The sequence below is a fragment of the Fringilla coelebs genome, assembly GCF_963513975.1.
Source record: "Fringilla coelebs genome assembly, chromosome: 24".
In the NCBI taxonomy this organism is placed as follows: Eukaryota; Metazoa; Chordata; class Aves; order Passeriformes; family Fringillidae; genus Fringilla; species Fringilla coelebs.
In genome coordinates, this window is record NC_140050.1 from 6,235,698 (window position 1) to 6,262,493 (window position 26,796).

Below are 26,796 nucleotides of genomic sequence, written 5' to 3' on the forward strand. Positions count from 1 at the left end.
GGGGCATCGCAAAACTGCCACAACCTGGCCTCCTCGAGGGCTTTCTCCTTGGCACCTGCCCTAACCCTAGCCTGATTGCCTGCCCAGCCTAGGGTTAGGGTTAGGGTTAGGGTTAGGGTTACGGTTAGGGTTAGGGTTTTGCAAACTAAAAGGCCCAGAGCTCCGGGCACACTGCAGCTGCAAAGGGCATCCCAGGGGCATCGCAAAACTGCCACAACCTGGCCTCCTCGAGGGCTTTCTCCTTGGCACCTGCCCTAACCCTAGCCTGATTGCCTGCCCAGCCTAGGGTTAGGGTTAGGGTTAGGGTTAGGGTTAGGGTTAGGGTTAGGGTTAGGGTTCCGCAAACTAAAAGGCCCAGAGCTCCGGGCACACTGCAGCTGCAAAGGGCATCCCAGGGGCATCGCAAAACTGCCACAACCTGGCCTCCTCGAGGGCTTTCTCCTTGGCACCTGCCCTAACCCGAGCCTGATTGCCTGCCCAGCCTAGGGTTAGGGTTGGGGTTAGGGTTAGGGTTAGGGTTAGGGTTCCGCAAACTAAAAGGCCCAGAGCTCCGGGCACACTGCAGCTGCAAAGGGCATCCCAGGGGCATCGCAAAATTGCCACTACCTGGCCTCCTCGAGGGCTTTCTCCTTGGCACCTGCCCTAACCCTAGCCTGATTGCCTGCCCAGCCTAGGGTTAGGGTTAGGGTTAGGGTTAGGGTTAGGGTTAGGGTTAGGGTTAGGGTTAGGGTTCCACAAACTAAAAGGCCCAGAGCTCCGGGCACACTGCAGCTGCAAAGGGCATCCCAGGGGCATCGCAAAACTGCCACAACCTAGCCTCCTCGAGGGCTTTCTCCTTGGCACCTGCCCTAACCCTAGCCTGATTGCCTGCCCAGCCTAGTGTTAGGGTTAGGGTTAGGGTTAGGGTTAGGGTTTGGGTTAGGGTTAGGGTTCCGCAAACTAAAAGGCCCAGAGCTCCGGGCACACTGCAGCTGCAAAGGGCATCCCAGGGGCATCGCAAAACTGCCACAACCTGGCCTCCTCGAGGGCTTTCTCCTTGGCACCTGCCCTAACCCTAGCCTGATTGCCTGCGCAGCCTAGGGTTAGGGTTAGGGTTAGGGTTAGGGTTCCACAAACTAAAAGGCCCAGAGCTCCAGGCACACTGCAGCTGCAAAGGGCATCCCAGGGGCATCGCAAAACTGCCACAACCTGGCCTCCTCGAGGGCTTTCTCCTTGGCACCTGCCCTAACCCTAGCCTGATTGCCTGCCCAGCCTAGGGTTAGGGTTAGGGTTAGGGTTAGGGTTAGGGTTAGGGTTCCGCAAACTAAAAGGCCCAGAGCTCCGGGCACACTGCAGCTGCAAAGGGCATCCCAGGGGCATCGCAAAACTGCCACAACCTGGCCTCCTCGAGGGCTTTCTCCTTGGCACCTGCCCTAAACCTAGCCTGATTGCCTGCCCAGCCTAGGGTTAGGGTTAGGGTTAGGGTTAGGGTTAGGGTTAGGGTTAGGGTTAGGGTTAGGGTTAGGGTTAGGGTTAGGGTTAGGGTTCCACAAACTAAAAGGCCCAGAGCTCCGGGCACACTGCAGCTGCAAAGGGCATCCCAGGGGCATCGCAAAACTGCCACAACCTGGCCTCCTCGAGGGCTTTCTCCTTGGCACCTGCCCTAACCCTAGCCTGATTGCCTGCCCGGCCTAGGGTTAGGGTTAGGGTTAGGGTTAGGGTTAGGGTTAGGGTTAGGGTTAGGGTTAGGGTTCCGCAAACTAAAAGGCCCAGAGCTCCGGGCACACTGCAGCTGCAAAGGGCATCCCAGGGGCATCGCAAAACTGCCACAACCTGGCCTCCTCGAGGGCTTTCTCCTTGGCACCTGCCCTAACCCTAGCCTGATTGCCTGCCCAGCCTAGGGTTAGGGTTAGGGTTAGGGTTAGGGTTAGGGTTAGGGTTAGGGTTAGGGTTAGGGTTAGGGTTCCACAAACTAAAAGGCCCAGAGCTCCGGGCACACTGCAGCTGCAAAGGGCATCCCAGGGGCATCGCAAAACTGCCACAACCTAGCCTCCTCGAGGGCTTTCTCCTTGGCACCTGCCCTAACCCTAGCCTGATTGCCTGCCCAGCCTAGGGTTAGGGTTAGGGTTAGGGTTAGGGTTAGGGTTAGGGTTAGGGTTAGGGTTCCGCAAACTAAAAGGCCCAGAGCTCCGGGCACACTGCAGCTGCAAAGGGCATCCCAGGGGCATCGCAAAACTGCCACAACCTGGCCTCCTCGAGGGCTTTCTCCTTGGCACCTGCCCTAACCCTAGCCTGATTGCCTGCCCAGCCTAGGGTTAGGGTTAGGGTTAGGGTTAGGGTTCCACAAACTAAAAGGCCCAGAGCTCCAGGCACACTGCAGCTGCAAAGGGCATCCCAGGGGCATCGCAAAACTGCCACAACCTGGCCTCCTCGAGGGCTTTCTCCTTGGCACCTGCCCTAACCCTAGCCTGATTGCCTGCCCAGACTAGGGTTAGGGTTAGGGTTAGGGTTAGGGTTAGGGTTAGGGTTAGGGTTAGGGTTCCGCAAACTAAAAGGCCCAGAGCTCCGGGCACACTGCAGCTGCAAAGGGCATCCCAGGGGCATCGCAAAACTGCCACAACCTGGCCTCCTCGAGGGCTTTCTCCTTGGCACCTGCCCTAACCCTAGCCTGATTGCCTGCCCAGCCTAGGGTTAGGGTTAGGGTTAGGGTTAGGGTTAGGGTTCCGCAAACTAAAAGGCCCAGAGCTCCGGGCACACTGCAGCTGCAAAGGGCATCCCAGGGGCATCGCAAAACTGCCACAACCTGGCCTCCTCGAGGGCTTTCTCCTTGGCACCTGCCCTAACCCTAGCCTGATTGCCTGCCCAGCCTAGGGTTAGGGTTAGGGTTAGGGTTAGGCTTAGGGTTAGGGTTAGGGTTCCGCAAACTAAAAGGCCCAGAGCTCCAGGCACACTGCAGCTGCAAAGGGCATCCCAGGGGCATCGCAAAACTGCCACAACCTGGCCTCCTCGAGGGCTTTCTCCTTGGCACCTGCCCTAACCCTAGCCTGATTGCCTGCCCAGCCTAGGGTTAGGGTTAGGGTTAGGGTTAGGGTTACGGTTAGGGTTAGGGTTTTGCAAACTAAAAGGCCCAGAGCTCCGGGCACACTGCAGCTGCAAAGGGCATCCCAGGGGCATCGCAAAACTGCCACAACCTGGCCTCCTCGAGGGCTTTCTCCTTGGCACCTGCCCTAACCCTAGCCTGATTGCCTGCCCAGCCTAGGGTTAGGGTTAGGGTTAGGGTTAGGGTTAGGGTTAGGGTTAGGGTTCCGCAAACTAAAAGGCCCAGAGCTCCGGGCACACTGCAGCTGCAAAGGGCATCCCAGGGGCATCGCAAAACTGCCACAACCTGGCCTCCTCGAGGGCTTTCTCCTTGGCACCTGCCCTAACCCTAGCCTGATTGCCTGCCCAGCCTAGGGTTAGGGTTAGGGTTAGGGTTAGGGTTAGGGTTAGGGTTAGGGTTCCGCAAACTAAAAGGCCCAGAGCTCCGGGCACACTGCAGCTGCAAAGGGCATCCCAGGGGCATCGCAAAACTGCCACAACCTGGCCTCCTCGAGGGCTTTCTCCTTGGCACCTGCCCTAACCCTAGCCTGATTGCCTGCCCAGCCTAGGGTTAGGGTTAGGGTTAGGGTTAGGGTTCCGCAAACTAAAAGGCCCAGAGCTACGGGCACACTGCAGCTGCAAAGGGCATCCCAGGGGCATCGCAAAACTGCCACTACCTGGCCTCCTCGAGGGCTTTCTCCTTGGCACCTGCCCTAACCCTAGCCTGATTGCCTGCCCAGCCTAGGGTTAGGGTTAGGGTTAGGGTTAGGGTTAGGGTTAGGGTTAGGGTTAGGGTTCCACAAACTAAAAGGCCCAGAGCTCCGGGCACACTGCAGCTGCAAAGGGCATCCCAGGGGCATCGCAAAACTGCCACAACCTGGCCTCCTCGAGGGCTTTCTCCTTGGCACCTGCCCTAACCCTAGCCTGATTGCCTGCCCAGACTAGGGTTAGGGTTAGGGTTAGGGTTAGGGTTAGGGTTAGGGTTAGGGTTCCGCAAACTAAAAGGCCCAGAGCTCCGGGCACACTGCAGCTGCAAAGGGCATCCCATGGGCATCGCAAAACTGCCACAACCTGGCCTCCTCGAGGGCTTTCTCCTTGGCACCTGCCCTAACCCTAGCCTGATTGCCTGCCCAGCCTAGGGTTAGGGTTAGGGTTAGGGTTAGGGTTAGGGTTAGGGTTCCGCAAACTAAAAGGCCCAGAGCTCCGGGCACACTGCAGCTGCAAAGGGCATCCCAGGGGCATCGCAAAACTGCCACAACCTGGCCTCCTCGAGGGCTTTCTCCTTGGCACCTGCCCTAACCCTAGCCTGATTGCCTGCCCAGCCTAGGGTTAGGGTTAGGGTTAGGGTTAGGGTTCCGCAAACTAAAAGGCCCAGAGCTCCAGGCACACTGCAGCTGCAAAGGGCATCCCAGGGGCATCGCAAAACTGCCACAACCTGGCCTCCTCGAGGGCTTTCTCCTTGGCACCTGCCCTAACCCTAGCCTGATTGCCTGCCCAGCCTAGGGTTAGGGTTAGGGTTAGGGTTAGGGTTAGGGTTAGGGTTAGGGTTAGGGTTCCGCAAACTAAAAGGCCCAGAGCTCCGGGCACACTGCAGCTGCAAAGGGCATCCCAGGGGCATCGCAAAACTGCCACAACCTGGCCTCCTCGAGGGCTTTCTCCTTGGCACCTGCCCTAACCCTAGCCTGATTGCCTGCGCAGCCTAGGGTTAGGGTTAGGGTTAGGGTTCCACAAACTAAAAGGCCCAGAGCTCCAGGCACACTGCAGCTGCAAAGGGCATCCCAGGGGCATCGCAAAACTGCCACAACCTGGCCTCCTCGAGGGCTTTCTCCTTGGCACCTGCCCTAACCCTAGCCTGATTGCCTGCCCAGCCTAGGGTTAGGGTTAGGGTTAGGGTTAGGGTTAGGGTTAGGGTTCCGCAAACTAAAAGGCCCAGAGCTCCAGGCACACTGCAGCTGCAAAGGGCATCCCAGGGGCATCGCAAAACTGCCACAACCTGGCCTCCTCGAGGGCTTTCTCCTTGGCACCTGCCCTAACCCTAGCCTGATTGCCTGCCCAGCCTAGGGTTAGGGTTAGGGTTAGGGTTAGGGTTAGGGTTAGGGTTAGGGTTCCGCAAACTAAAAGGCCCAGAGCTCCGGGCACACTGCAGCTGCAAAGGGCATCCCATGGGCATCGCAAAACTGCCACAACCTGGCCTCCTCGAGGGCTTTCTCCTTGGCACCTGCCCTAACCCTAGCCTGATTGCCTGCCCAGACTAGGGTTAGGGTTAGGGTTAGGGTTAGGGTTAGGGTTAGGGTTAGGGTTAGGGTTAGGGTTAGGGTTCCACAAACTAAAAGGCCCAGAGCTCCGGGCACACTGCAGCTGCAAAGGGCATCCCATGGGCATCACAAAACTGCCACAACCTGGCCTCCTCGAGGGCTTTCTCCTTGGCACCTGCCCTAACCCTAGCCTGATTGCCTGCCCAGCCTAGGGTTAGGGTTAGGGTTAGGGTTAGGGTTAGGGTTCCGCAAACTAAAAGGCCCAGAGCTCCGGGCACACTGCAGCTGCAAAGGGCATCCCAGGGGCATCGCAAAACTGCCACAACCTGGCCTCCTCGAGGGCTTTCTCCTTGGCACCTGCCCTAACCCTAGCCTGATTGCCTGCCCAGCCTAGGGTTAGGGTTAGGGTTAGGGTTAGGGTTAGGGTTAGGGTTAGGGTTAGGGTTCCGCAAACTAAAAGGCCCAGAGCTCCAGGCACACCGCAGCTGCAAAGGGCATCCCAGGGGCATCGCAAAACTGCCACAACCTGGCCTCCTCGAGGGCTTTCTCCTTGGCACCTGCCCTAACCCTAGCCTGATTGCCTGCCCAGCCTAGGGTTAGGGTTAGGGTTAGGGTTAGGGTTACGGTTAGGGTTAGGGTTTTGCAAACTAAAAGGCCCAGAGCTCCGGGCACACTGCAGCTGCAAAGGGCATCCCAGGGGCATCGCAAAACTGCCACAACCTGGCCTCCTCGAGGGCTTTCTCCTTGGCACCTGCCCTAACCCTAGCCTGATTGCCTGCCCAGCCTAGGGTTAGGGTTAGGGTTAGGGTTAGGGTTAGGGTTAGGGTTAGGGTTAGGGTTCCGCAAACTAAAAGGCCCAGAGCTCCGGGCACACTGCAGCTGCAAAGGGCATCCCATGGGCATCGCAAAACTGCCACTACCTGGCCTCCTCGAGGGCTTTCTCCTTGGCACCTGCCCTAACCCTAGCCTGATTGCCTGCCCAGCCTAGGGTTAGGGTTAGGGTTAGGGTTAGGGTTAGGGTTAGGGTTAGGGTTAGGGTTCCACAAACTAAAAGGCCCAGAGCTCCGGGCACACTGCAGCTGCAAAGGGCATCCCAGGGGCATCGCAAAACTGCCACAACCTGGCCTCCTCGAGGGCTTTCTCCTTGGCACCTGCCCTAACCCTAGCCTGATTGCCTGCCCAGCCTAGGGTTAGGGTTAGGGTTAGGGTTAGGGTTAGGGTTAGGGTTAGGGTTCCGCAAACTAAAAGGCCCAGAGCTCCGGGCACACTGCAGCTGCAAAGGGCATCCCAGGGGCATCGCAAAACTGCCACAACCTGGCCTCCTCGAGGGCTTTCTCCTTGGCACCTGCCCTAACCCTAGCCTGATTGCCTGCCCAGCCTAGGGTTAGGGTTAGGGTTAGGGTTAGGGTTAGGGTTAGGGTTCCGCAAACTAAAAGGCCCAGAGCTCCGGGCACACTGCAGCTGCAAAGGGCATCCCAGGGGCATCGCAAAACTGCCACAACCTGGCCTCCTCGAGGGCTTTCTCCTTGGCACCTGCCCTAACCCTAGCCTGATTGCCTGCCCAGCCTAGGGTTAGGGTTAGGGTTAGGGTTAGGGTTAGGGTTAGGGTTAGGGTTCCGCAAACTAAAAGGCCCAGAGCTCCGGGCACACTGCAGCTGTAAAGGGCATCCCAGGGGCATCGCAAAACTGCCACAACCTGGCCTCCTCGAGGGCTTTCTCCTTAGCACCTGCCCTAACCCTAGCCTGATTGCCTGCCCAGCCTAGGGTTAGGGTTAGGGTTAGGGTTAGGGTTCCGCAAACTAAAAGGCCCAGAGCTCCAGGCACACTGCAGCTGCAAAGGGCATCCCAGGGGCATCGCAAAACTGCCACAACCTGGCCTCCTCGAGGGCTTTCTCCTTGGCACCTGCCCTAACCCTAGCCTGATTGCCTGCCCAGCCTAGGGTTAGGGTTAGGGTTAGGGTTAGGGTTAGGGTTAGGGTTAGGGTTAGGGTTCCACAAACTAAAAGGCCCAGAGCTCCGGGCACACTGCAGCTGCAAAGGGCATCCCAGGGGCATCGCAAAACTGCCACAACCTGGCCTCCTCGAGGGCTTTCTCCTTGGCACCTGCCCTAACCCTAGCCTGATTGCCTGCCCAGCCTAGGGTTAGGGTTAGGGTTAGGGTTAGGGTTAGGGTTCCGCAAACTAAAAGGCCCAGAGCTCCGGGCACACTGCAGCTGCAAAGGGCATCCCAGGGGCATCGCAAAACTGCCACAACCTGGCCTCCTCGAGGGCTTTCTCCTTGGCACCTGCCCTAACCCTAGCCTGATTGCCTGCCCAGCCTAGGGTTAGGGTTAGGGTTAGGGTTAGGGTTAGGGTTAGGTTTCCGCAAACTAAAAGGCCCAGAGCTCCGGGCACACTGCAGCTGCAAAGGGCATCCCAGGGGCATCGCAAAACTGCCACAACCTGGCCTCCTCGAGGGCTTTCTCCTTGGCACCTGCCCTAACCCTAGCCTGATTGCCTGCCCAGCCTAGGGTTAGGGTTAGGGTTAGGGTTAGGGTTAGGGTTAGGGTTCCGCAAACTAAAAGGCCCAGAGCTCCGGGCACACTGCAGCTGCAAAGGGCATCCCAGGGGCATCGCAAAACTGCCACAACCTGGCCTCCTCGAGGGCTTTCTCCTTGGCACCTGCCCTAACCCTAGCCTGATTGCCTGCCCAGCCTAGGGTTAGGGTTAGGGTTAGGGTTAGGGTTCCGCAAACTAAAAGGCCCAGAGCTCCGGGCACACTGCAGCTGCAAAGGGCATCCCAGGGGCATCGCAAAACTGCCACAACCTGGCCTCCTCGAGGGCTTTCTCCTTGGCACCTGCCCTAACCCTAGCCTGATTGCCTGCCCAGCCTAGGGTTAGGGTTAGGGTTAGGGTTAGGGTTAGGGTTAGGGTTCCACAAACTAAAAGGCCCAGAGCTCCGGGCACACTGCAGCTGCAAAAGGCATCCCAGGGGCATCGCAAAACTGCCACAACCTGGCCTCCTCGAGGGCTTTCTCCTTGGCACCTGCCCTAACCCTAGCCTGATTGCCTGCCCAGACTAGGGTTAGGGTTAGGGTTAGGGTTAGGGTTACGGTTAGGGTTAGGGTTAGGGTTCCGCAAACTAAAAGGCCCAGAGCTCCGGGCACACTGCAGCTGCAAAGGGCATCCCAGGGGCATCGCAAAACTGCCACAACCTGGCCTCCTCGAGGGCTTTCTCCTTGGCACCTGCCCTAACCCTAGCCTGATTGCCTGCCTAGCCTAGGGTTAGGGTTAGGGTTAGGGTTAGGGTTAGGGTTAGGGTTAGGGTTCCGCAAACTAAAAGGCCCAGAGCTCCAGGCACACTGCAGCTGCAAAGGGCATCCCAGGGGCATCGCAAAACTGCCACAACCTGGCCTCCTCGAGGGCTTTCTCCTTGGCACCTGCCCTAACCCTAGCCTGATTGCCTGCCCAGCCTAGGGTTAGGGTTAGGGTTAGGGTTAGGGTTAGGGTTAGGGTTAGGGTTCCGCAAACTAAAAGGCCCAGAGCTCCGGGCACACTGCAGCTGCAAAGGGCATCCCAGGGGCATCGCAAAACTGCCACAACCTGGCCTCCTCGAGGGCTTTCTCCTTGGCACCTGCCCTAACCCTAGCCTGATTGCCTGCCCAGCCTAGGGTTAGGGTTAGGGTTAGGGTTAGGGTTACGGTTAGGGTTCCGCAAACTAAAAGGCCCAGAGCTCCAGGCACACTGCAGCTGCAAAGGGCATCCCAGGGGCATCGCAAAACTGCCACAACCTGGCCTCCTCGAGGGCTTTCTCCTTGGCACCTGCCCTAACCCTAGCCTGATTGCCTGCCCAGCCTAGGGTTAGGGTTAGGGTTAGGGTTAGGGTTAGGGTTAGGGTTAGGGTTAGGGTTCCGCAAACTAAAAGGCCCAGAGCTCCGGGCACACTGCAGCTGCAAAGGGCATCCCAGGGGCATCGCAAAACTGCCACAACCTGGCCTCCTCGAGGGCTTTCTCCTTGGCACCTGCCCTAACCCTAGCCTGATTGCCTGCCCAGCCTAGGGTTAGGGTTAGGGTTAGGGTTAGGGTTAGGGTTAGGGTTCCGCAAACTAAAAGGCCCAGAGCTCCGGGCACACTGCAGCTGCAAAGGGCATCCCAGGGGCATCGCAAAACTGCCACAACCTGGCCTCCTCGAGGGCTTTCTCCTTGGCACCTGCCCTAACCCTAGCCTGATTGCCTGCCCAGCCTAGGGTTAGGGTTAGGGTTAGGGTTAGGGTTAGGGTTAGGGTTAGGGTTCCGCAAACTAAAAGGCCCAGAGCTCCGGGCACACTGCAGCTGCAAAGGGCATCCCAGGGGCATCGCAAAACTGCCACAACCTGGCCTCCTCGAGGGCTTTCTCCTTGGCACCTGCCCTAACCCTAGCCTGATTGCCTGCGCAGCCTAGGGTTAGGGTTAGGGTTAGGGTTAGGGTTCCACAAACTAAAAGGCCCAGAGCTCCAGGCACACTGCAGCTGCAAAGGGCATCCCAGGGGCATCGCAAAACTGCCACAACCTGGCCTCCTCGAGGGCTTTCTCCTTGGCACCTGCCCTAACCCTAGCCTGATTGCCTGCCCAGCCTAGGGTTAGGGTTAGGGTTAGGGTTAGGGTTAGGGTTAGGGTTCCGCAAACTAAAAGGCCCAGAGCTCCAGGCACACTGCAGCTGCAAAGGGCATCCCAGGGGCATCGCAAAACTGCCACAACCTGGCCTCCTCGAGGGCTTTCTCCTTGGCACCTGCCCTAACCCTAGCCTGATTGCCTGCCCAGCCTAGGGTTAGGGTTAGGGTTAGGGTTAGGGTTAGGGTTAGGGTTAGGGTTAGGGTTAGGGTTAGGGTTCCGCAAACTAAAAGGCCCAGAGCTCCGGGCACACTGCAGCTGCAAAGGGCATCCCAGGGGCATCGCAAAACTGCCACAACCTGGCCTCCTCGAGGGCTTTCTCCTTGGCACCTGCCCTAACCCTAGCCTGATTGCCTGCCCTGCCTAGGGTTAGGGTTAGGGTTAGGGTTAGGGTTAGGGTTCCGCAAACTAAAAGGCCCAGAGCTCCGGGCACACTGCAGCTGCAAAGGGCATCCCATGGGCATCGCAAAACTGCCACAACCTGGCCTCCTCGAGGGCTTTCTCCTTGGCACCTGCCCTAACCCTAGCCTGATTGCCTGCCCAGCCTAGGGTTAGGGTTAGGGTTAGGGTTAGGGTTAGGGTTAGGGTTAGGGTTAGGGTTAGGGTTAGGGTTAGGGTTCCACAAACTAAAAGGCCCAGAGCTCCGGGCACACTGCAGCTGCAAAGGGCATCCCATGGGCATCGCAAAACTGCCACAACCTGGCCTCCTCGAGGGCTTTCTCCTTGGCACCTGCCCTAACCCTAGCCTGATTGCCTGCCCTGCCTAGGGTTAGGGTTAGGGTTAGGGTTAGGGTTAGGGTTCCGCAAACTAAAAGGCCCAGAGCTCCGGGCACACTGCAGCTGCAAAGGGCATCCCATGGGCATCGCAAAACTGCCACAACCTGGCCTCCTCGAGGGCTTTCTCCTTGGCACCTGCCCTAACCCTAGCCTGATTGCCTGCCCAGCCTAGGGTTAGGGTTAGGGTTAGGGTTAGGGTTAGGGTTAGGGTTAGGGTTAGGGTTAGGGTTAGGGTTCCACAAACTAAAAGGCCCAGAGCTCCGGGCACACTGCAGCTGCAAAGGGCATCCCATGGGCATCGCAAAACTGCCACAACCTGGCCTCCTCGAGGGCTTTCTCCTTGGCACCTGCCCTAACCCTAGCCTGATTGCCTGCCCAGCCTAGGGTTAGGGTTAGGGTTAGGGTTAGGGTTCCGCAAACTAAAAGGCCCAGAGCTCCGGGCACACTGCAGCTGCAAAGGGCATCCCAGGGGCATCGCAAAACTGCCACAACCTGGCCTCCTCGAGGGCTTTCTCCTTGGCACCTGCCCTAACCCTAGCCTGATTGCCTGCCCAGCCTAGGGTTAGGGTTAGGGTTAGGGTTAGGGTTAGGGTTAGGGTTCCGCAAACTAAAAGGCCCAGAGCTCCAGGCACACTGCAGCTGCAAAGGGCATCCCAGGGGCATCGCAAAACTGCCACAACCTGGCCTCCTCGAGGGCTTTCTCCTTGGCACCTGCCCTAACCCTAGCCTGATTGCCTGCCCAGCCTAGGGTTAGGGTTAGGGTTAGGGTTAGGGTTACGGTTAGGGTTAGGGTTTTGCAAACTAAAAGGCCCAGAGCTCCGGGCACACTGCAGCTGCAAAGGGCATCCCAGGGGCATCGCAAAACTGCCACAACCTGGCCTCCTCGAGGGCTTTCTCCTTGGCACCTGCCCTAACCCTAGCCTGATTGCCTGCCCAGCCTAGGGTTAGGGTTAGGGTTAGGGTTAGGCTTAGGGTTAGGGTTAGGGTTCCGCAAACTAAAAGGCCCAGAGCTCCGGGCACACTGCAGCTGCAAAGGGCATCCCAGGGGCATCGCAAAACTGCCACAACCTGGCCTCCTCGAGGGCTTTCTCCTTGGCACCTGCCCTAACCCTAGCCTGATTGCCTGCCCAGCCTAGGGTTAGGGTTAGGGTTAGGGTTAGGGTTAGGGTTAGGGTTAGGGTTCCGCAAACTAAAAGGCCCAGAGCTCCGGGCACACTGCAGCTGCAAAGGGCATCCCAGGGGCATCGCAAAACTGCCACAACCTGGCCTCCTCGAGGGCTTTCTCCTTGGCACCTGCCCTAACCCTAGCCTGATTGCCTGCCCAGCCTAGGGTTAGGGTTAGGGTTAGGGTTAGGGTTAGGGTTAGGGTTAGGGTTCCGCAAACTAAAAGGCCCAGAGCTCCGGGCACACTGCAGCTGCAAAGGGCATCCCAGGGGCATCGCAAAACTGCCACAACCTGGCCTCCTCGAGGGCTTTCTCCTTGGCACCTGCCCTAACCCTAGCCTGATTGCCTGCCCAGCCTAGGGTTAGGGTTAGGGTTAGGGTTAGGGTTAGGGTTAGGGTTCCGCAAACTAAAAGGCCCAGAGCTCCGGGCACACTGCAGCTGCAAAGGGCATCCCAGGGGCATCGCAAAACTGCCACAACCTGGCCTCCTCGAGGGCTTTCTCCTTGGCACCTGCCCTAACCCTAGCCTGATTGCCTGCCCAGCCTAGGGTTAGGGTTAGGGTTAGGGTTAGGGTTACGGTTAGGGTTAGGGTTTTGCAAAATAAAAGGCCCAGAGCTCCGGGCACACTGCAGCTGCAAAGGGCATCCCAGGGGCATCGCAAAACTGCCACAACCTGGCCTCCTCGAGGGCTTTCTCCTTGGCACCTGCCCTAACCCTAGCCTGATTGCCTGCCCAGCCTAGGGTTAGGGTTAGGGTTAGGGTTAGGGTTAGGGTTAGGGTTAGGGTTCCGCAAACTAAAAGGCCCAGAGCTCCGGGCACACTGCAGCTGCAAAGGGCATCCCAGGGGCATCGCAAAACTGCCACAACCTGGCCTCCTCGAGGGCTTTCTCCTTGGCACCTGCCCTAACCCTAGCCTGATTGCCTGCCCAGCCTAGGGTTAGGGTTAGGCTTAGGGTTAGGGTTAGGGTTAGGGTTCCACAAACTAAAAGGCCCAGAGCTCCGGGCACACTGCAGCTGCAAAGGGCATCCCAGGGGCATCGCAAAACTGCCACAACCTGGCCTCCTCGAGGGCTTTCTCCTTGGCACCTGCCCTAACCCTAGCCTGATTGCCTGCCCAGCCTAGGGTTAGGGTTAGGGTTAGGGTTAGGGTAAGGGTTAGGGTTAGGGTTCCGCAAACTAAAAGGCCCAGAGCTCCGGGCACACTGCAGCTGCAAAGGGCATCCCAGGGGCATCGCAAAACTGCCACAACCTGGCCTCCTCGAGGGCTTTCTCCTTGGCACCTGCCCTAACCCTAGCCTGATTGCCTGCCCAGCCTAGGGTTAGGGTTAGGGTTAGGGTTAGGGTTAGGGTTCCGCAAACTAAAAGGCCCAGAGCTCCGGGCACACTGCAGCTGCAAAGGGCATCCCAGGGGCATCGCAAAACTGCCACAACCTGGCCTCCTCGAGGGCTTTCTCCTTGGCACCTGCCCTAACCCTAGCCTGATTGCCTGCGCAGCCTAGGGTTAGGGTTAGGGTTAGGGTTAGGGTTAGGGTTAGGGTTAGGGTTAGGGTTAGGGTTCCACAAACTAAAAGGCCCAGAGCTCCGGGCACACTGCAGCTGCAAAGGGCATCCCAGGGGCATCGCAAAACTGCCACAACCTGGCCTCCTCGAGGGCTTTCTCCTTGGCACCTGCCCTAACCCTAGCCTGATTGCCTGCCCAGCCTAGGGTTAGGGTTAGGGTTAGGGTTAGGGTTAGGGTTAGGGTTAGGGTTAGGGTTCCGCAAACTAAAAGGCCCAGAGCTCCGGGCACACTGCAGCTGCAAAGGGCATCCCATGGGCATCGCAAAACTGCCACAACCTGGCCTCCTCGAGGGCTTTCTCCTTGGCACCTGCCCTAACCCTAGCCTGATTGCCTGCCCAGCCTAGGGTTAGGGTTAGGGTTAGGGTTAGGGTTAGGGTTAGGGTTCCGCAAACTAAAAGGCCCAGAGCTCCAGGCACACTGCAGCTGCAAAGGGCATCCCAGGGGCATCGCAAAACTGCCACAACCTGGCCTCCTCGAGGGCTTTCTCCTTGGCACCTGCCCTAACCCTAGCCTGATTGCCTGCCCAGCCTAGGGTTAGGGTTAGGGTTAGGGTTAGGGTTAGGGTTACGGTTAGGGTTAGGGTTCCGCAAACTAAAAGGCCCAGAGCTCCGGGCACACTGCAGCTGCAAAGGGCATCCCAGGGGCATCGCAAACCTGCCACAACCTGGCCTCCTCGAGGGCTTTCTCCTTGGCACCTGCCCTAACCCTAGCCTGATTGCCTGCCCAGCCTAGGGTTAGGGTTAGGGTTAGGGTTAGGGTTAGGGTTAGGGTTAGGGTTCCGCAAACTAAAAGGCCCAGAGCTCCGGGCACACTGCAGCTGCAAAGGGCATCCCATGGGCATCGCAAAACTGCCACAACCTGGCCTCCTCGAGGGCTTTCTCCTTGGCACCTGCCCTAACCCTAGCCTGATTGCCTGCCCAGCCTAGGGTTAGGGTTAGGGTTAGGGTTAGGGTTAGGGTTAGGGTTCCACAAACTAAAAGGCCCAGAGCTCCGGGCACACTGCAGCTGCAAAGGGCATCCCAGGGGCATCGCAAAACTGCCACAACCTGGCCTCCTCGAGGGCTTTCTCCTTGGCACCTGCCCTAACCCTAGCCTGATTGCCTGCCCAGCCTAGGGTTAGGGTTAGGGTTAGGGTTAGGGTTCCGCAAACTAAAAGGCCCAGAGCTCCAGGCACACTGCAGCTGCAAAGGGCATCCCAGGGGCATCGCAAAACTGCCACAACCTGGCCTCCTCGAGGGCTTTCTCCTTGGCACCTGCCCTAACCCTAGCCTGATTGCCTGCCCAGCCTAGGGTTAGGGTTAGGGTTAGGGTTAGGGTTAGGGTTAGGGTTCCGCAAACTAAAAGGCCCAGAGCTCCGGGCACACTGCAGCTGCAAAGGGCATCCCAGGGGCATCGCAAAACTGCCACAACCTGGCCTCCTCGAGGGCTTTCTCCTTGGCACCTGCCCTAACCCTAGCCTGATTGCCTGCCCAGCCTAGGGTTAGGGTTAGGGTTAGGGTTAGGGTTAGGGTTAGGGTTAGGGTTAGGGTTCCACAAACTAAAAGGCCCAGAGCTCCGGGCACACTGCAGCTGCAAAGGGCATCCCAGGGGCATCGCAAAACTGCCACAACCTGCCCTCCTCGAGGGCTTTCTCCTTGGCACCTGCCCTAACCCTAGCCTGATTGCCTGCCCAGCCTAGGGTTAGGGTTAGGGTTAGGGTTAGGGTTAGGGTTAGGGTTAGGGTTCCGCAAACTAAAAGGCCCAGAGCTCCGGGCACACTGCAGCTGCAAAGGGCATCCCAGGGGCATCGCAAAACTGCCACAACCTGGCCTCCTCGAGGGCTTTCTCCTTGGCACCTGCCCTAACCCTAGCCTGATTGCCTGCCCAGCCTAGGGTTAGGGTTAGGGTTAGGGTTAGGGTTAGGGTTAGGGTTAGGGTTAGGGTTCTGCAAACTAAAAGGCCCAGAGCTCCGGGCACACTGCAGCTGCAAAGGGCATCCCATGGGCATCGCAAAACTGCCACAACCTGGCCTCCTCGAGGGCTTTCTCCTTGGCACCTGCCCTAACCCTAGCCTGATTGCCTGCCCAGCCTAGGGTTAGGGTTAGGGTTAGGGTTAGGGTTAGGGTTCCACAAACTAAAAGGCCCAGAGCTCCGGGCACACTGCAGCTGCAAAGGGCATCCCAGGGGCATCGCAAAACTGCCACAACCTGGCCTCCTCGAGGGCTTTCTCCTTGGCACCTGCCCTAACCCTAGCCTGATTGCCTGCCCAGCCTAGGGTTAGGGTTAGGGTTAGGGTTAGGGTTAGGGTTAGGGTTCCGCAAACTAAAAGGCCCAGAGCTCCGGGCACACTGCAGCTGCAAAGGGCATCCCAGGGGCATCGCAAAACTGCCACAACCTGGCCTCCTCGAGGGCTTTCTCCTTGGCACCTGCCCTAACCCTAGCCTGATTGCCTGCCCAGCCTAGGGTTAGGGTTAGGGTTAGGGTTAGGGTTAGGGTTAGGGTTAGGGTTAGGGTTAGGGTTCCGCAAACTAAAAGGCCCGGAGCTCTGGGCCTTTTAGTTTGCGGAACCCGAAGCCTCCCTTCCCTTCCCTTCCCTTCCCTTCCCTTCCCTTCCCTTCCCTTCCCTTCCCTTCCCTTCCCTTCCCTTCCCTTCCCTTCCCTTCCCTTCCCTTCCCTTCCCTTCCCTTCCCTTCCCTTCCCTTCCCTTCCCTTCCCTTCCCTTCCCTCCCCTGTCCCAATCCCTGTCCCCTTCCCTGTCCCTGTGTCCCCCTCTCTGTCCCCATCCCCATTCCCGGCATTTCCCACCCTCCAAGCCTCCGCTCCCGGAGCTCCTCCGTGCCCGAGTGCCCCGGGACCGCCCGGGCCCTTCTCCCCAGCCTCTCACTGCCGAGCCCGACCCCGTTCCCATCTCCGGTTCCTGATCCCATCCCCGTTCCCGGTTCCCGATCCCGCTCACGTTTCCTGGTCCCGATCCCATCCTCGTTCCCATCCCCGGTTCGCGATCCTGTTCCTGGTTCCCGATCCCGTTCCCGGTTCCCGATCCCGCTCACGTTTCTAGGTCCCGGTTCCCGGTTCCCGATCCCGTTCCCATCCCCGGTTCTCGATCCCATCCCCGTTTCTGGGTCCCGGTTCCCGATCCCGTCCTCGGTTCCCGATCCCTTCCCTATCCCGGTCTCACCGCCGCTTCCCGGCTCTCCCGCCCCTCCGATTCCGTTCCCTTTCCCTTTCCCGTCCCCGTCCCCGGTTCCCCGGTTCTCACCACCGCCTCCCGGCTCTCCCGCCCCTTCCTGTTCCCTTTCCCACCCCCGGTCCCCATCCCCGGTTCCCGTTCCCCATCCCGGTCTCACCGCCGCCTCCCGGCTCTCCCGCCCCTTCCTGTTCCCTTTCCCATCCCCGGTCCCCATCCCCGGTCCCCGTTCCCGGTCCGTTCCCCATCCCGGTCTCACCGCCGCCTCCCGGCGCTCCCTTCCCGTTCCCGTTCCGCGGGGCCCGGCGGGGCCGGGGCGGCCCGGGCGGGTTCGGGGAGCGCGGCCCGGCCCCACCTCCCGTAAGGGCGGCCTTAAAGCCACACGAGGGGGTGGCAGCGGGACCGCCTGGCCTTGGGGACACCCTGGGGACACTTTGGGGACGCCTTGGGGACACCTTGGGGACAATTTGCGGTCTGAGAGGGGCAAAGGCCGCGACACCCCCAGACTCTCCCAGGGCAGCACGGCCAAACCGGGAGCCCCCGAGTGTCCCCGCGGGTGACAAACCGGGAGTCATCGAGTGTCCCCGCGGGTGACAACGGGGACTTGGGGGGGGTGACACCGATTTGGGGGGGGTGACACCAATTTGGGGGGGGGTGGGAGCGCAAAGCGGAACGTTAACCCCGCGGCCGCGTTTCCAGCCGGGGCTGTTTTTCCCCGCCCGGGGCGGTTTCGGGGGCGCGCCGGCGGAAGCGGAAGCGGCGGCGGGCGGGATGGAGGAACCGGAGATGCAGCTGAAGGTGAAGAAAGGTGGGACCGGGAAAGGCGGGACCGGGAAAGGCGGGACCGGGGAGGGCGGGGATGGGCTGGGAGAGGCCCCGGCGCGGCGATTTGGCCGCTGGTGTGGTGTGGGTTCATTGCCGTTGCGGGGAGCCCCTGGGTGTGCCTCGGGGATTTTTCCGTGGATTTCTGTGGAGATATTTCCAAGGTTTTCTGTGGGTTTCCATGGAGGTATTTCTGTGGATTTCCATGGATTTCTGTGGAGAGATTCCCATGGATTCCCATGGATTTCTTTGGATTTCTCTAGAGAAATTCCCATGCATTTTTCTGGATTTCCATGGATTTATATGGAGAAATTTCCATGAATTTCTCTGGAGATATTTCCATGGATTTTTATGGATTCCTCTGGATTTCCACTGAGATATTTCAATGGATTTCTCTGGATTTCCACTGAGATATTTCCATGGATTTCTCTGGATTTCCACTGAGATATTTCCCTGGATTTCTCAGGAGACACTCCCATGGATTTCTCTGGATTTCCATGGATTTCTCTGGAGATACTTCCATGGATTTCCATGGATTTCTCTGGAGATATTTCCATGGATTTCCATGGATTTCTCTGGAGATATTTCCATTGATTTCTCTGGATTTCCACTGAGATATTTCCATGGATTTCTCTGGAAATACTCCCATAGATTTCTCTGGATTTCTCTGGAGATATTTCCATGGATTTCCACTGAGATATTTCCATGGATTTCCCTGGATTCCCACTGAGATATTTCCGTGCCTTTCTCTGGATTTCCATGGATTTCTCTGGAGATACTTCCATGGATTTCCATGGATTTCTCTGGAGATATTTCCATTGATTTCTCTGGATTTCCACTGAGATATTTCCATTGATTTCCATTGATTTCTCTGGACGTATTTCCATGGATTTCCACTGATTTCTCTGGAGATATTTCCATGGATTTCCATTGATTTCTCTGGACATATTTCCATGGATTTCCACTGATTTCTCTGGAGATATTTCCATGGATTTCCATGGATTTCTCTGGAGATATTTCCCTGGATTTCCCTGGATTCCCACTGAGCTATCCCCACACCTTTCTCTCTGCATTCCCGCCGCTCTGTCTCCCCGGTTCGGCCCCGCTCCTCCCGTCAACCCCACTCCCCCCGTTAACCCCGGTGTCTCCCGTTAACCCCGGTGTTTTTTCCCGGTGTCTCCCGTTAACCCCGGTGTTTTTTCCCGGTGTCTCCCGTTAACCCCGGTGTTTTTTCCCGGTGTCTCCCGTTAACCCCGGTGTTTTTTCCCGGTGTCTCCCGTTAACCCCGGTGGTTTTTCCCGGTGTCTCCCGTTAACCCCGGTGTTTTTTCCCGGTGTCTCCCGTTAACCCCGGTGGTTTTTCCCGGTGTCTCCCGTTAACCCCGGTGTTTTTTCCCGGTGTCTCCCGTTAACCCCGGTGGTTTTTCCCGGTGTCTCCCGTTAACCCCGGTGTTTTTTCCCGGTGTCTCCCGTTAACCCCGGTGGTTTTTCCCGGTGTCTCCCGTTAACCCTGGTGTTTTTTCCCGGTGTCTCCCGTTAACCCCGGTGTTTTCTCCCGGTGTCTCTCTCCCGGTGCAGTGACGGACAAGTTCACGGAGAGCCTGTACGTGCTGGCCAACGAGCCCTCGGTGGCGCTGTTCCGGCTGCAGGAGCACGTGCGCCGCTCGCTGCCCGAGCTGGCCCAGCACAAGGTGCGGGATCCGCCCGGGAACCGCGCGGGGATCAGCCGGGAATCAACCTGGGAACCGCGCGGGGATCAGCCGGGAATCAACCTGGGAATCACCTGGGGATCACCCCGGGAATCAGCCCAGGAACCACGCGGGGATCAGCCGGGAGTTGTCCTGGGAATCGCCCTGGGGATCAGCCGGGAGTTGTCCTGGGGAATCACCTGGGGATCAGCCGGGAATCAACCTGGGGATCACCTGGGGATCGTCCCGGGAATCAGCCGGGAATCGCCCCAGGAACCGCGCGGGGATCAGCCGGGAGTCGCCTCAGGAATCAACCTGGGGATCACCTGGGGATCGTCCCAGGAATCAGCTGGGAATCACCTGGGGATCACCTGGGGATCACCCCGGGGATCAGCCGGGAATCAACCTGGGGATCACCTGGGGATCGTCCCGGGAATCAGCTGGGAATCAGCTGGGAATCACCCCGGGAACCGCGCGGGGATCAGCCGGGAGTTGTCCTGGGAATCGTCCAGGGAATCAGCCGGGAATCACCCCGGGAACCGCGTGGGGATCAGCCGGGAGTTGCCCCGGGAATCAGCCTGGGGATCAGCCCGGGGATCACCTGGGGATCGTCCCGGGAATCTCCTGGGAATCGCCCCAGGAACCGCGCGGGGATCAGCCGGGGATCGTCCTGAGAATCGCCCTGGGGATCGCCCCAGGGATTAGGCGGGGATCGTCCCGGGAATCAACCTGGGGATCACCTGGGGATTGTCCCAGGAATCAGCCGGGAATCAGCCCAGGAACCGCGCGGGGATCAGCCAGGAGTCACCCCGGGAATCAGCCGGGGATCAGCCCCGGGGATCACCTGGGGATTGCCCTGGGAATCGTCCAGAGAATCAGCCGGGAATCAACCTGGGGATCCCCTGGGGATCGTCCCAGGAATCAGCCGGGAATCGCCCCAGGAACCGCGCAGGGATCAGCCAGGAGTTGTCCTGGGAATCAGCCGGGGATCACCCCGGGAACCGCGCGGGAATCAGCCGGGAGTCGTCCTGGGAATCGCCCTGGGGATCGCCCCAGGGATCAGCCGGGAATCAATCTGGGGATCACCTGGGGATCATCCCAGGGATCAGACAGGGATCAGCCGGGAATCAATCTGGGGATCACCTGGGGATCATCCCAGGGATCAGACAGGGATCAGCCGGGAATCAATCTGGGGATCATCCCAGGGATCAGACAGGGATCAGCCGGGAATCGCCCCGGGAACCGCACGGGGATCAGCTGGGAGTCGCCCCGGGAATCAACCTGGGGATCATCCAGGGAATCAACTGGGAATCCATCTGGGGATCACCTGGGGATCAGCCCCGGGAATCGCCCTGGGAATCACCCAGGAATCACCCCGGGAATTGCCCCAGGAATCACCTGGGAATCACCCTGGGAATCGCCCGGGAATTACCCGGGAACCGCCTCAGGAATCTCCCCGGGAATCACCCGCGAATCACTCGGGGATCGTCCCAGGAACTGCCCCGGGAATTGTCTCAGGAATTGTCCAGGAATCACCCCGGGGATCGTCTGGGAATCGTCCCAGGAATCACCCGGGAATCGCCCCAGGGATCATCAGGGAATCACCCAGGAATTGCCCTGGGAATCACCCGGGAACCACCCCAGGAACTGCCCCGGGAATCACCTGGGAATTGCCTTGGTTCTCCTGGAATTCCCAAATCCCACATCCATCCCCTGGGTCCTGGAATTCCCATCCCAAATCCATTCTCTGGATTCTGAGATTCCAAATTCCAAACCCATTCCCTGGGCCCTGGAATTCCCAAACCCATTCCCTGTGTGCTGGAATTCCCAAATCCATCCCTGGGCCCTGGAATTCCCAAATCCCAAATCCATCCCTGGGCCCTGTTCCTCCACCCCTCATCCCAAATCCCTCTCCAGCTCCTTTGGAGCTCCTTGCACCTCTGGAAGCAGCTCCAAGTTTTCCATGGATCCTTCCCTTCTTGAACATTCCAGGGATCCAGGAGCAGCCCCAGCTGCTCTGGGAATTCCATCCCAACCCATTCCAGGCAGGAATTCCTTCCCCAGATCCCCATTCCTGCCTGATCCATGTTTTTTTTTTCCTTCACAGTCAGACATGCAGAGCTGGGAGGAGCAGAGCCAGGGAGCCATTTACACCGTGGAGTATGCCTGCAGGTATGGGAATTCCTGGAATTCCTGGAATTCCAGGCTGGAAAACCCAGCAGGATGCGGGGAATGAGGATGGGAGGAGCTGGGATTTGGGATTTGCACCTTGAGAGGGAAATTCCTGGAATTCCAGGCTGGAAAACCCATCAGGATCCAGGGAATGAGTTGGGATTTTCACCTTGTGGGTTAGAATCTTGGAATTCCAGGCTGGAAAATCTAGGGAATGAGTTGGGATTTGCACCTTGAGAGGGAAATTCCTGGAATTCCAGGCTGGAAAACCCATCAGGATCCAAGGAATGAGGATGGGAAGAGCTGGGATTTGGGATTTGCACCTTGAGAGGGAAATTCCTGGAATTCTGGGTGGAAAGATCCAGGGAATGGGTTGGGATTTGGGATCAGCTTTGAACAATTTGAGGGTGAAATTCCTGGAATTCTGGGCTGGAACCCAGCAAGATCCAAGGAATGAGTTGGGATTTGGGATTTTCACCTTGAGGGTTGGATTCTTGGAATTCCAGGCTGGAAAACCCATGAGAATCCAGGAAATGAGGATGGGAAGAGCTGGGATTTGGGATTTGCATCTTGAGAGGGAAATTCCTGGAATTCTGGGTTGGAAAACCCATCAAGATCCAAGGAATAAGTTGGGATTTGGGATGAGCTTTGAGTTCTTGGCAGGAATTTTCACTTTGAGGGTGAAATTCCTGGAATTCCAGGCTGGAAAACCCATCAGGATCCAGGGAATGAACTGGGATTTGGGATTTGCACTTTGAGAGGGAAATCCCTGGAATTCCAGGCTGGAAAACCCAACAGGATCCAGGGAATGAGTTGGGATTTGGGATTTGCACTTTGAGAGGGAAATTCCTGGAATTCTAGGCTGGAAAACCCAACAGGATCCAGGGAATGAACTGGGAAGAGCCAGAATTTGAGAACTCCTGGCAGGAATTCCAGAACTTTTCCCCCAGCGAAAAACTCCTCAAAATTTGGGATTAGAGTGGGGGAACAACTAGAATTTGGGAATTTTGCTCCCTCTTTTCCCACTTTTTTCCCATTTTCCCAGTGCCATCAAGAGCATGACCGACAGCAGCGTTTACTTCAAGAGCATCGACAGCCTGCTCAAACATTCCATTGCCATGAAGGAGCAGCTCCAGGCTGCCCAGGGACGCAGGTACCCCCAAAATCCTGGAAAAAAAATTCCAGGATTATCCAGGACAGCATTCCCTGGTTCCCTGGAGGGAAAACAGTGCTGAAAATTGGGAATAAATTGAATTTTAGGGAGGATTTTTGGGATATCCGAAGGGTTTGGAGTTTAAGGATGCAGGGATTGTGAAGAGGTTCCTCCAAAATCCCAGAAAAAAAATTCCAGGATTATCCAGGACAGCATTCCCTGTTTTTTTCCCATTCCCTGGAGGGAAAACAGTGCTGCAAATTGGGAAAATTGGGAATAAATTGAATTTTAGGGAGGATTTTTGGGATATCCAAAGGATTTGGAGTTTAATGATGCAGGGATTGGGAAGAGGTACCCCCAAAATCCTGGGAGAAGAATTCCAGGATTATCCAGGACAACATTCCCTAATTTTTTCCTGTTCTTTTGGGGGAGTCCAGCACTGTTTGCTAAGGGAAAATCGGGAATAAATTGAATTTTAGGGAGGATTTTTGGGAGATCCGAAGGGTTTGGAGTTTAAGGATGCAGGGATTGGGAAGAGGTACCCCAAAATTTTTTTGACTTTTAAAAAAAAGGTTTTGAGGGATTTTTTGGGGATTTTTTTTTTAATTTTGGGGGGATTATTTTTAAATTTTTTTCTAATTTATTTTCAGGGGATTTTTATTTTAATTTTCTGAGGGATTTTGGGGTTTTTTTTTGGGGGGGGAGGGGATTTTTTGGGATTTGTGCTACCCTTTCCCCCAGCAACCACCAGCAGAGGGAATTTTTTTAAGGAAAACCCCAAATTCACCAAATTCCCCACATTTTCAAGCTGCTGATTTGAACTTTTCCTTCTTTTTTCCACAGCACCATCACCCCCCAACCCAAGAATCCTCCAGGCACCTCCTGATTTTCCATCCTGAATCCCCAAAAAAGTGGAAAAAAAAAACTTTTGGGGCAGCACAGGTAGAAAAAAACCCCTGAATTCCCAGGAAACAACAAAAAAAGAGCTGAAAAATCCCAATTTTTGGGGGTTTTTCCCATGGAAAATAAGGAGTGGGGTTGTGTTTATCATTCCCAGGTTTTGTTTTTATTTATTTTTGGGTTTTGCTTTGGGAATTTTGTGTGAAAAGCTGGAATGTGAACAATTTTTGTCGAGGAGGAATTCTCCAAGGAGAAACTTTTTCCAGCTGCTGCCAAGGAATTGCTGGGTTGGGTTTTAATGAGGATAAAAAAATTAAAATTACCAAAAAAATAAAAAAAAAACTACAAAAAAATTCTTTTTAAAGGTTTTTTAACTTTTCTCCTGTGGCTGTGGGAGCTTGGAGCTCCTTTTTTTTTAATCCTGGGGTTTCCAAGGGAATGGAACAAAAAATAATGAGGAATTTTAGGCTCAGGAATGGTTCTGGTCCTGATCTGAGCCCAGGAAATCTGGTCCTGGTCCTGATCCTGATCCTGACCCCGATCCTGATCCTGGTCCCGATCCTGATCCCGATCCTGGTCCTGATCCCGATCCTGGTCCTGATCCTGGTCCTGATCCCGATCCTGATCCTGATCCTGGTCCTGGTCCTGATCTGAGCCCAGGAAATCTGATCCCGATCCCGATCCCGATCCCGATCCTGATCCTGATCCTGGTCCTGGTCCTGATCCTGACCCTGATCCCGATCCTGGTCCTGATCCTGATCCCGATCCCGATCCTGACCCTGACCCTGATCCCGATCCTGGTCCTGATCCTGATCCCGATCCCGATCCTGGTCCCGATCCCGGTCCTGACCCTGATCCTGACCCTGATCCTGATCCTGGTCCTGGTCCTGATCCTGACCCTGATCCTGATCCCAGCCCAGGAAAAAAATGTGGAGTGAGTGACAGTGGCAATTTGGGGTGACAGGGCCAGTTTGGGGTGACAGTGGAGTTTGGGGTCACAGCAGAGTTTGGGGTGACAGGGCCAGTTTGGGGTCACAGCAGAGTTTGGGGTGATAGTGGAGTTTGGGGTGACAGCGCCAGTTTGGGGTCACAGCAGAATTTGGGGTCACAGCGGAGTTTGGGGTGACAGTGGCAATTTGGGGTGACAGGGCCAGTTTGGGGTGACAGTGGAGTTTGGGGTGACAGCGGCAATTTGGGGTGACAGGGCCAGTTTGGGGTCACAGCGGAGTTTGGGGTGACAGTGGCAATTTGGGGTGACAGAGACAATTTGGGGTGACAGCGGAGTTTGGGGTGACAGCGGAGTTTGGGGTCACAGCAACAATTTGGGGCGACAGCGCCAGTTTGGGGTCACAGCGGCAATTTGGGGTCACAGCAGAGTTTGGGGTGGCAGTGGCAATTTGGTGTGACAGCGCCAGTTTGGGGTCACAGCAGAGTTTGGGGTCACAGCAGAGTTTGGGGTGACAGCGCCGGTTTGGGGTGACAGGGCCGGTTTGGGGTGACAGTGCCGATCCGGGCTGACAGCACCGAAGGTCCCCGCGCCGCCAGCGGCTCCCGCGATGCCACCACAGCCCGGCGACATCACGGCGACATCACCGCCACCTCCCGGCCACGCCCCCGGGTCCCGCTTTCCCTGCCGGCCTGAGCGGGGAAACTGAGGCACGGCGGGAGGGGAGGGAGATCCCAGCGAAAGGAGAGGCACGGAAACCCTCCTGAAATTCAAATTATTTTGGGGGGAAGAGCCTCCCCTCACTCTGCTCCGGGGAATTTTTGGGAACGGAATTTTCCCTCACCTGTGACGTCGTAATTCCCAAATTTCAACTTCGCAGCTCCAGCCCAAAATCGCCGGAAAGAAAATTCACAGCTCGGGGTGGGGAATTTTTTATTGCCGATTTTCCACAAAAAGCCGAGTTTGTTGTGGGATATTTTTATTTTCGTGTGTGTGTGTGTGTGTTTTTAGGGAAATATTTTCGCTCTGCTCCGTTAATGAAGCGTTGGGAGAGGCTGAGGAGGCGCTGCTGGAATTTCTCCAGCCCGATGCTCCCTGCAGAGCCGGCGCTGATTGGATTCTCTAATTAGGGACAAAAAGTAGCTGGAAAAAGTGGAAACGTCGCCATTCCCTTTCACTTTTGACTGAACTCAGAGAGGTCCCAAAATTGCGTGAGCCACCCTACAAAATCCTTTAAAAAAATCAGATTATCCCAGAGTTGTTTTTTTAGTTTTAATCCCCAGCCCATTCCAAATCCCTGAGGAAAAAAAGAATTTCTTTGGGAATAACTCTGCGGTGTAAAAGAGTCTCTAAAATTCAAATTAAAGAGCTCAATTCCAGCCCTGGTGTTCGCTGAGAGGAATTTGGGGCATTTTCCACCGATTGCTCCCCACAACCGCCTTGTGGAGGGGACCCAGCAAATCCTCGCGCGGGTTTTGGGGCACCGGAGGAGTTGGCACCCGGTACCGCTCGCTCCCTGTTCCCGCCGCATCCTCCGGCCCTTCCCCTCTGCCCGGAGCCCTCCGGGCATTCCCGGTTCCCCCGGAGTCCTCCGGCCATCCCCGGTTCCCCCGGACCCCTCCGGGCATCCCCGGTTCCCTCGGACCCCTCCGGGCATTCCCGGTTCCCCCGAACCCCTCCGAGCATCCCCGCCTCTCCCGAGCCCCCCGGTCGCTCCAGCCCCGGTCCCTGCGGCTCCCGAGCCTCTCGAGTCCCGGTCCCTGCCTCTCCCGAGCCCCTCCAGCCCCGGTCCCCGCTTCTCCCGAGCCCCCCGGGTCTCTCCAGCCCCGGTCCCTGCGGCTCCCGAGCCCTTCGAGTCCCGGTCCCCGCCTCTCCCGAGCCCTCCCGGTCTTTCCAGCCCCGGTCCCCGCCTCTCCCGAGCCCCCCGAGCCCCGGTCCCCGCCTCTCCCGAGCCCCTCGAGCCCCGGTCCCCGCCTCTCCTGAGCCCCTCCAGCCCCGGTTCCCCGGTGCCCCCGCTCCGTTGCTCTCACCGCTCGGGCCCGGTTGCCCCGGCGCGGCTCGGTGCGGCGGTGGCCGTGCGGGAGGCAGAGCCGGAGGCGGCTCACGTTGAGCACCAGGCAGAGCGCGGCCAGCGCGGCCGGTACCGGCAGCAGAGCGGCGGCAACCGGCTCCGGGAGCGCCCCGCGACCGCCACCGGGAGGATGAGGCTGGAGGAGAGCAGGGCCACTCCCGGTGGCGGACACGGTCCCGAAGAGCAGCAGCACCGTCAGGGCTCGCTGCGGGTACGCGGAGGGCATGGCGGGGCCGGTACCGGCACCGGGAACCGGGGGAACCGGGGGTACCGAACGTGCGTGCGCTCCCCGACTCCTCGGTGCCGCCGCTGCAGGAGCTCGGACGGGGAATGGGAGCGGGGAATGAGAACCGGGGACGGGCACCGGGCCGGGAGCGCCTCCGTTCCTCCGTGTCCGCCGGGGCAGGCCCGTCCTGCCTCCGGTCCTGCCTCCGG

General features: G+C 57.7%; 2 protein-coding genes across 5 annotated transcripts in view; one reads left to right on the plus strand and one right to left on the minus strand.

The window, feature by feature from the left end:
* Nucleotides 1-16,962, minus strand: part of RFXANK (regulatory factor X associated ankyrin containing protein) — a 62,344-nt gene extending 45,382 nt beyond the window's left edge. The window contains exon 1 of one of the 4 annotated variants that reach the window (XM_084221203.1): nucleotides 16,870-16,962. The gene's annotated coding sequence lies outside the window, so the exon portion shown is untranslated. Of the gene's footprint in view, nucleotides 1-16,601; nucleotides 16,659-16,682; nucleotides 16,701-16,770; nucleotides 16,796-16,869 lie in introns of those variants that run through there. The other 3 variants (XM_084221205.1, XM_084221206.1, XM_084221204.1) reach the window with 3 other exon arrangements.
* BORCS8 (BLOC-1 related complex subunit 8) lies at nucleotides 16,846-23,681 on the plus strand. The gene is made up of 6 exons (XM_084221207.1): nucleotides 16,846-16,970; nucleotides 17,310-17,418; nucleotides 19,010-19,122; nucleotides 21,227-21,291; nucleotides 22,337-22,444; nucleotides 23,288-23,681. The coding sequence occupies exons 2-6, from the start codon at nucleotides 17,382-17,384 to the stop codon at nucleotides 23,328-23,330; spliced, it is 366 nt and encodes a 121-aa protein (XP_084077333.1). The 5' UTR covers nucleotides 16,846-16,970; nucleotides 17,310-17,381; the 3' UTR covers nucleotides 23,331-23,681.
* The last annotated feature ends 3,115 nt before the right edge of the window (nucleotides 23,682-26,796 follow it).

Bases quoted from the DNA above. Each gene is read 5' to 3' on its own strand.
- BORCS8 (XM_084221207.1), top strand. From the start codon at position 17,382: ATGGAGGAACCGGAGATGCAGCTGAAGGTGAAGAAAG. The intron at 17,419-19,009 runs GTGGGACCGGGA...CTCCCGGTGCAG, and splicing joins GCAGCTGAAGGTGAAGAAAG to TGACGGACAAGTTCACGGAG. The intron at 19,123-21,226 runs GTGCGGGATCCG...TTTCCTTCACAG, and splicing joins CCGAGCTGGCCCAGCACAAG to TCAGACATGCAGAGCTGGGA.